A 9,067-nucleotide genomic window follows, 5' to 3' on the forward strand; every position below is an offset into this window, starting at 1 on the left:
ATAGAATTACACACCTAACCCAATGAAATAAATGACTAGGGCTGAGACTCCATATCTAATGCTGAGCTCTTGTCTAGAAAGGAGATAGGGAGAGACAGTGAGAGAGCTCTCGCAGGCAGCAGGAATAATCTCACTATAATTTGAAACACTAATTCAATTAGATGAGGATTTTTTTTTTTACTCACACGATTAAACGCTCATTTTGTATTTTAATGGAGTTAATCAGAGATTTAAATTGAGTTAATTTACCATAATTCATTTAGAAATTAGAGCCTCTGCGACACTGATGACACTTATTAATCACACATTGCTAGTCATGTAATCGGTGGCTATAATACCAGGATACATGCCATGTGCATTGCTCTCATTAGAGACCAAGGTCTTGTAGGCTACATACCAGCTATCTGAGAGACATCTGCAGGTCCTAATGTGTTTTTCTCTTCTCTCTGCCCTAGCTGAGTTATCATGAAGGGAACATCTGTCTCCCTTGACAACAGGATGTTTTATTCTGACCCACACAGCCTCTCGCAAGCACGCACACACACACCGCCACGCACACACGCCAGAGTATGTGAGCGGAGCGAGGAGTGGAGTGTGCCAAATTTGACTGGAGCGAGGAGCGAGTTTCCAAAGGCTGGAGCATCAGCATTCTCACCCACTCCAGTAGCGCTCGCTTCACGAGCACTTCACGAGCACTTCACGGGCACTTCACGGGCACTTCACCAGGAAACTTCACCGGCACTTCACGAGCACTTCACGAGCACTTCACGGGCACTTCACGAGCCCTTCACGGGCACTTCACGAGCCCTTCACGAGCACTTCACGAGCACTTCACGAGCACTTCACGGGCACTTCACGAGCCCTTCACCGGCACTTCACGAGCCCTTCACGAGCACTTCACAGGCACCTCATGAGCCTTTCACGAGCTCTTCACGGGCACTTCACGAGCTCTTCACGGGCACTTCATGAGCCTTTCACGAGCACTTCACGAGCACTTCACGGGCACTTCACGAGCACTTCACGGGCACTTCACGAGCCCTTCACGAGCACTTCACAGGCACTTCATGAGCCTTTCATGAGCTCTTCACGGGCACTTCATGAGCCTTTCACGAGCACTTCACGAGCACTTCACGGGCACTTCACGAGCCCTTCACCGGCACTTCACGAGCCCTTCACAGGCACTTCATGAGCCTTTCACGAGCTCTTCACGGGCACTTCACGAGCACTTCACGAGCCCTTCACCGGCACTTCACGAGCCCTTCACGAGCACTTCACAGGCACCTCATGAGCCTTTCACGAGCTCTTCACGGGCACTTCACAAGCTCTTCACGGGCACTTCATGAGCCTTTCACGAGCACTTAACGGGCACTTCACGAGCCCTTCACGAGCACTTCACAGGCACTTCATGAGCCTTTCACAAGCTCTTCACGGGCACTTCACGAGCCCTTCACGGGCACTTCATGAGCCTTTCACGAGCACTTCACAGCTTCGCACACACACAAACAAACAGACTCACACATTCTGGTTCCCAGTGTCCCCAGAACCACAGGCTTTCTCCTTCAACTCCAAAGAAGGGAGAGCAAACAGCAACACATCTGCTTTATCTTGGATTAGGAAACACCTGTTTCTAAACCCCCTCAATTTTGCAATGTGTTTTCACTACATGTTGGAAAGGGAAGCACAGCAGCTTTATCCAAAATGCACATGTTCCAGGTAATCTTGATAGAACAGCATTTTCCTTATTTTCAAAATCCTCTTTATCCCATTGAGAAGGCGAAAATGAAATGGGGCAGACGGGAAGGGTTTTGAGTGTATGAGTGTGTGTGTGTGTGTGTGTGTGTGTGTGTGTGTGTGTGTGTGTGTGTGTGTGTGTGTGTGTGTGTGTGTGTGTGTGTGTGTGTGTGTGTGTGTGTGTGTGTGTGTGTGTGTGTGTGTGTATGTGTGTGTGTGTGTGTGTGTGTGTGTGTATGAGTGTGTGTCTGTGTGTGTGTGTGTGTGTGTGTGTGTGTGTGTGTGTGTGTGTGTGTGTGTGTGTGTGTGTGTGTGTGTGTGTGTGTGTGTGTATGAGTGTGTGTCTGTGTGTGTCTGTGTGTGTGTGTGTGTGTGTGTGTGTGTTTGTGTGCGTACATGTGTGCTTATGAATGCATTTAAATCTCAAACGAAATGGGACAGACGGGAAGGGTTGTGAGTGTGTGTGTGTGTGTGCTATGATTGAAACACTCATTGACCTGATGCTGCTGTAAATCCTGCAAGGAGTATAGGCCCAATCACAGACACTGTCTTTAGTGTGTGTGTGTGTGTGTGTATGTGTGTGTGTGTGTGTGTGTGTGTGTGTGTGTACATAATGGCTGTGCTGCCCTGATTAACCTCTAATCTTAAATGACACGCCTGAGTCCTATCTAACTGCCACTGGGAGGTGTCGCCATTACAAAGAACTGCCACTGGGACGCCATGGCAACAACATACCCCGCTGTTAACCTACCATAACATCACAAATCACACCAACCGTCTGCTCAACTTGGGCTAAACAGGTGAAGGCTAGATAAAAGGGGTGCAAAAAAATACACATATATATACACACACGCGCACATGCACACACACACACACTAAAGACAGTGTCTGTGATTGGGCCTATACTCCTTGCAGGATTTACAGCAGCGTCGGGTCAATGAGTGTTTCGATCATAGCAGCAGAAGGTCTTAAAGATAAGCCTAGCAACATGGCCGCCTTGCCTGACCCTACAGTACAGGAGGAAAGCACAGACCCAGAGGGGGGGGAGATGGTGTGATGATGATGCGGTATATATATATATATATATATATATATATATATGTGGAGGTCATTATCCTCCCTGGTCTATAAATCAGCCTAGGGAGGACTGAGGAGTAAAACACAGAGTAAATTCACATATAAATCTCTCATACCAGAAGCTATTACACATCAGGGGCAGCACTGAGCTGAGGTGTAAGCACCTAACTATCGACCTATAAGCGTCGGGTAGGAGTTGCCCTTATGCACAGATCTAGGATCAGCGTACCCTCCCCAAATCCTCGCCTTAACCTTTAAGGGTAAAAATACCGAACTGATCTTATACCAGTGTCTAGGGGCAACTTCATGACAACCTAGGATGAGGCGCTACTCTCTAACCAATTGTTTGATTTTGTGTCGTGTGGCCCTCGTCCAGGTAACAAACTAACTAAGGCCAGTGAGTGATGATGAACACGGTCAAATAAATCCACACAGGAGCACTAGAAGGCCTGAATACAACCCCACTTGGCCTTATTCAGCTCTTTGCCTCGCAGTATTCCACATCGGTACACTCCATTTCACATGAATCTAAAAGAAGCTCTGCCAACAAACCCCCGAGTCTCTATTCAGGCGAGCTGAGCAGAACCCTTGGACAGGATGGCAGCGTTAAATAGCTTACATATTATCAACCTGCAATGTTTGATATTTGCTGAAGCGTCTCGGGGTAAAGTGCCATGCTCTTAGCCAAGGGCAGAAAGGACATGTTCCCTCTATCTCCCTCCCACGGTCTGAAACAAGGAGCCCCACCCCCCTCTCACCCAAGTCAAATAAACCTATTCCCTGCCTACTCCAGCCACATATCAGCTCTGTGCTGTGACAAGGCTGCTGGCTACTACGGACAAAGAGACAGGAGTGGGCTTCGGAGGAATGCAGAACAGAGAGAGGGAATGAAGAGGGAGGGAGGGGTGGAGGGGTCCCACCTCTCTCTCTTTCTATCTCCGTTGAGCAAATTATGTCTGAGACCAGGGACATGAAGAGATGTGATCAACCCTCCAAGATTCAAGGTGATGACTGGGGCGCTCGTGAAGAATAGAGGAAACAAAGAAAAAGAGAAGGAGTAAAAGAGTGGTGGGACGGAGCCAGAAAGAGACAGGGGAAATAGAATAAGAGGGGAGGAAAAGAGTGGTGGGACGGAGCCAGAAAGAGACAGGGGGAAATAGAATAAGAGGGGAGGAAAAGAGAGAACTAGAATGAGGGAGGAGGGGGAACGACACAGAAATAGATCACTGTAATCTAGATATTCCTAGATACCCTGGTAATAATTTCCCTTTGGTTTCACACTTAAGAGGTTCACAGTGGGTCCTCTCATACACTGCAGCAACACACACTACCACCAGGCCTCCTCTAAACTAAACCACCTCCATCCAATGAACATCAGCCCATCGGTCTCCTCTATGCTCGATTCAGTTCTTTTGTGTGAATGAGTGGGGTGACGTCATCAGAAATCACTGTCCAACACACAAGTCTACATTACTGTAATAATGACTGCATTACGGGAACACTTTGTCCTCTGTGTGTCGTTACGGAGTTTAGGGCTACTTTTTATTCGAATGGATAAGAGTTAGAATCACATGATCAATACAAGGGCTCATTGGCATTTTGCTCGCCGGGTTTTCGCTGCCTAAGCTTTTTTTTTTTTTTTTTTTTAAGTTAACAACTGACCTCAGCTCGATGTTGGATCATTGTCATTCCCAGGCTGTACGTGTAAGATGCATCCAGTGTGTTGTATATATCGATCTCTGCAACCTGAAGTCATCCCGCTCCTCGGAGGACAGTGGGGGAGATTAAGGCCTCTTTCTCAGCTGTGTCGTTTCATTGGTTAGCATTTTGTTTTTTTTACGCAACAAATGTGACCGAATCTGATGTGCCAGACAAATAGGCTGTGTACATCTTCACCACACCAAGCAATCTTGGCTACAATAGGACAGCATTGACACAGTTCAGGCACAATTACAATGTACTGATCCGCCTCCTTTTGTCTTTTGTAATAACGACGGACATTCTATCGACCAGCCAGAAAATGTCCTTATTTTGCAAATGAATTCGGCCGCAGACATTGTATTTACGCCCCATTATAAACAGTGAGCCACATCCAAATTGTAAACGACTAAAATTAGGGGGGAGAAAAACGCGACTTCATATGAGGTTATTATTGTACGGACCTACCCAACGTCAGCCTCTGCTAGTCAATACCTCGTTCATTTGCTGTACATTTTTATTTCCAGAACATTATCCCACTATCTGGTGCTCTCCAAATGAACTCATTCCAGGGATATGAGAGTAGGTAAGACGGAGAGAATCAGAATTAGGTGGAACTGATAACATACCACTTATTACACAAAAAATGGGATTGAAATGAGAGAGAAAAAAATGGACTTATCTATTTTTTCCTCTGGAAATAAGGACTCCAAGCCATAGAAATGAATAGAGACAAGCGATACTATACTAAATATAGAGTTAAGATAGGATCTCAGACCTCTTCCATCCAACACGGCGTGCCCTATTTTTGTTGTATGACCTTTGACCTTCTAGCCTGACGACTCATACTAAATTCTTCAAATGTTCTGTAGTTCGCCACATACACTATATATATACAGAAGTATGTGGACACCCCTTGAAATGAGTGGATTTGGCTATTTCAGCCACACCCGTTGCTGACTGGTGTATAAAATCGAGCACCCAGCCATGCAGTCTCCATAGACAAACATTGACATTAGAATGTGGCACCATCATAGGATGCCAACTTTTCAAAGAGTCAGTTCGGCTATTTTCTGCCCTGCTAGAGCTGCCCTGGTCTACTGTGCTGTTATTGTGAAGTGGAAACGTCTAGGAGCTACACCGGCTCAGCCGCGAATTGGTAGGCCACACAAGCTCACAGAATGGGACCGCCAAGTTCTGAAAGCAAGACTACCGAGTTCCAAACTGCCTCTGGAAGAAACGTGAAATGGGTTTCCATGGCCGAGCAGCCGCACACAAGCCTAAGTCAAAATGAGCAATGCCAAGCATCAGCTGGAGTGGTGTAAAGCTCACCACCATTGGACTCTAGAGCAGTGGAAACAGGTTATCTGGAGTGATGAATCATGCTTCACCATCTGGCAGTCCGACAGATGAATCTGGGTTTGGCGGATGCCAGGAGAACACTACCTGCCCGAATGCATAGTGCCAACTGTAAAGTTTGGTGGATGAAAATAATGGTCTGGGGCTGTTTTTCATGTTTCGGGCTTGGCCCCTTAGTTCCAGTGAAGGGAAATCTTAACACTACAGCGTACAATGACATTCTAGACGATTCTGTGCTTCCAACTTTGTGGCAACAGTTTGGGGAAGGCCCTTTCCTGTTTTAGCATGACAATGCCCCTGTGCACAAAGCAAGGTCCATACAGAAATGGTTTGTCGGAATCGGTGTGGAAGAACTTCACTGGCCTGCACAGAGCCCTGACCTCAACCCCATCAAACACCTTTGGGATGAATTGGAACGCTGACTGTGAGCCAGGCCAAATCGCCCAACATCAGTGCCTAACCTCACTAATGTTCTTGTGGCTGAATGGAAGCAAGTCCCTGCAGCAATGTTCCAACATCTAGTGGAAAGCTTTCCCAGAAGAGTGGAGGCTGTTATAGCAGCAAAGGGGGGAACAACTCCATATTAACGCCCATGACTTTGGAATGAGATGTTCGATGAACAGGTGTCCACATACTCATGTAGTGGACTTTAGTCTGAGACTGCCATCATTGAAGTTGTTTGTGGTGATGAGGGGCACGAGAGGCACTGTACAAAACAAAGTCATGAGGGATAGGATCATCTCTAACCAATCAGAGTATCAAAGCCAATGACACATTTTCAAACTGATGTTTTTTTTATTTAACTAGGAAAGTCAGTTAAGAACAAATTCTTATTTTCAATGACGGCCTAGGAACAGTGGGTTAACTGCCTGTTCAGTGACAGAACGACAGATTTGTACCTTGTCAGCTCGGGGGTTTGAACTTGCAACCTTCCGGTTACTAGACCAACGTTCTAACCACTAGGCTACCCTGCCGCCGTTTTAACCACGTGTGTTCTGGCTCTGGCCCAACCCATTGGTTTCTGGACCAATCAGATGGCCCTGAATGTTATTCGCACTCGGTGAAGGGTCGGGAAGGTACTCAGATCCAGACTCACTGCAGAGAAGAAACTAACGTCTGTGGGTGTGGCGTAACGTTTGGCCGGAGCAAGGAGTCTGGGGTAGCCAGGAAACGTAACTCCTGCTCTCACAACCACTTTTACAGTTGCAGCAGGGAAGCAATGGAGCTCGAGTTAGTCTGATATGCAAACCCAGACCTCAACAAGCAAGCCTAATCTAGAGAGATGAAAGCCCCTCTCACATGGGTAGAGCAGGAGAAATCGATTCCATCTCCTGGGCTCCACTGACAGTCCTCTAACCTTCCCCTCCCTTAACGCCATGGTGATTACACGCCCTGTGTGTTTGGCAGCCGCAGACCTGCACCCAATTAAGGAGGAAAATATAGAATGAAGGAGGAAGGATAGAAAACCTTTCTAAGTATACATTTCCCCATAGCCTACAGTCCTCTCTGCTGTTCACTTACATTTGAGTGTGTTGAAGGCCAGCTCATACGAGCTGCGTTGGTACGCCTCATCCTTGGCCTCAGGCAGGGGCAGCCCCGCCCGCTTGCCATAACTGACTAATCGGTGGGCAGCAGGCTTCTCCAGGTGAGTGTTCTGAAAGATGACTGCCGCCAGCAGATAGACAGGGTCTGGGAAGCCCACGTGGCTCTCGTCAGGTGTGGGGGGTTCTGGAGGCAGCTCTGGGGTCTCCTCCTGCCCAAGGCCAGATCCATCCAGCAGGCTCAGGTCTTTGAGGCTGGATATCTGGGAGCCAACAGCTGTCTTGGATATGGACGACCGTCGTGAGTGTCCTGTGTTTTTTTTCACCATCTTGTTATGGTTGCCTGGTCTACCAAGGCTCACCTCAAGAACACGACCCAACTCCTGTCCCTCCACTCAGGCCCTGAAAAGACAAAAACACCCACATACTGTACACTGGAGACACACTGTAGCTGTGAGTTAAGGGTTCAAGCCAAGAAATGATATACAAAATTATGTCAAAAAAAGTTTTTATAAAAGTATAATAATAAACCACCAGGACTACTACTACTACTTATGACACAGAGACAATAATGATAAAAAAAAGACAGGCTTCTAATTGTACAATTGCAACGCTGCTGAAATGTGTTAACAACAATTAGAGACAAATGGTAGGCTACATACAGTACGATTTTCTTGAATAGTAAACGCACGGTATAGTGGTTGCGGTCTTTACCTTCAGAGGGGGAGACGTCTTCAGAACTTTTCTGTCTCAGGTATCCATTAACCAGCAGCAAGCACAGTCATATTTCCTTATGTCGAAGCAGATGTTTGGGCTACGTGACCAGCAGTGAGACCTAACCTGAGCACCTACAATCTGGCTGTCTTCTTTTCGCGATGGGCGGACTCCTGGAGATGTTCTTTAACTTGGCAATAAAAAAATGCTGGAAAGAAAGATAGTCGTTTCACTCTCAAAAGTGAGACACGGTAGATCTACTAGAACATTTAAAAGCTAGCTAGCTTGCTAGAAGTAAGCAGAAAACTTCCCCAAGTAGCTAGCAGTATTATTGTGGAACTCATTGAATCAGCGAGCTTCCATCACCATGGTAACTATATGCTAATTTCCTGGAATCCAAGATTTATGCAGTAGTATCCCACTACGTTCAATTTGACAGATAAGAATACCTACATTTCAGTAACACAGACACGACTTGATTTTTTAAATCAATTTTGCCATAGCATAGCCTACTATCTCTCTAGTCTAATCCCCTTTTCTGGCATTTCATTGCTTTCCCCCATGGCCTCCATCCCGGACCCAAAACCTGGCAGTGGTAATAGGTGGCACCCAGTCTCCTTCATCAGCCTAGGCATCCCCGAAACTACCCTACGCCAGAGAGGAAGGGACAAAGCCCAAAATCTGTCGGCGCGAGAATACAGCAATAAGAAGACAAAGTGGGTATTTTTTTATGGAGGTGTATATAACAGTGTCTAATTTGGTAAGCAAAAAATGTGAATACTAATTTACTACTTATTTGATCTAATAGAAGTTTCGTAATTATTATGTTGTTAGAAATGTATTGATATAAGTTGACGGAAACCTGAGAAAAAAATTGTTTGCAAGCTGTGCATATCTGCCCTCTCACGGGCTAGAATGAGCAAAAACGTAAATGCAACATTTGTAAA

General features: G+C 46.4%; 1 protein-coding gene across 1 annotated transcript in view; it reads right to left on the minus strand.

Annotated features, from left to right (window-relative positions):
* Positions 1-8,482, minus strand: part of LOC115130584 (putative methyltransferase NSUN7) — a 37,246-nt gene extending 28,764 nt beyond the window's left edge. The window contains 2 exon segments of the mRNA XM_029661869.2: positions 7,387-7,808; positions 8,121-8,482. Coding sequence (XP_029517729.2) covers positions 7,387-7,735 — 349 coding nt within the window. The 5' untranslated portion in view covers positions 7,736-7,808; positions 8,121-8,482.
* Between the last annotated feature and the right edge of the window lie 585 nt (positions 8,483-9,067).

Source organism: Oncorhynchus nerka, linkage group LG6, assembly GCF_034236695.1.
Source record: "Oncorhynchus nerka isolate Pitt River linkage group LG6, Oner_Uvic_2.0, whole genome shotgun sequence".
Classification (NCBI taxonomy): Eukaryota; Metazoa; Chordata; class Actinopteri; order Salmoniformes; family Salmonidae; genus Oncorhynchus; species Oncorhynchus nerka.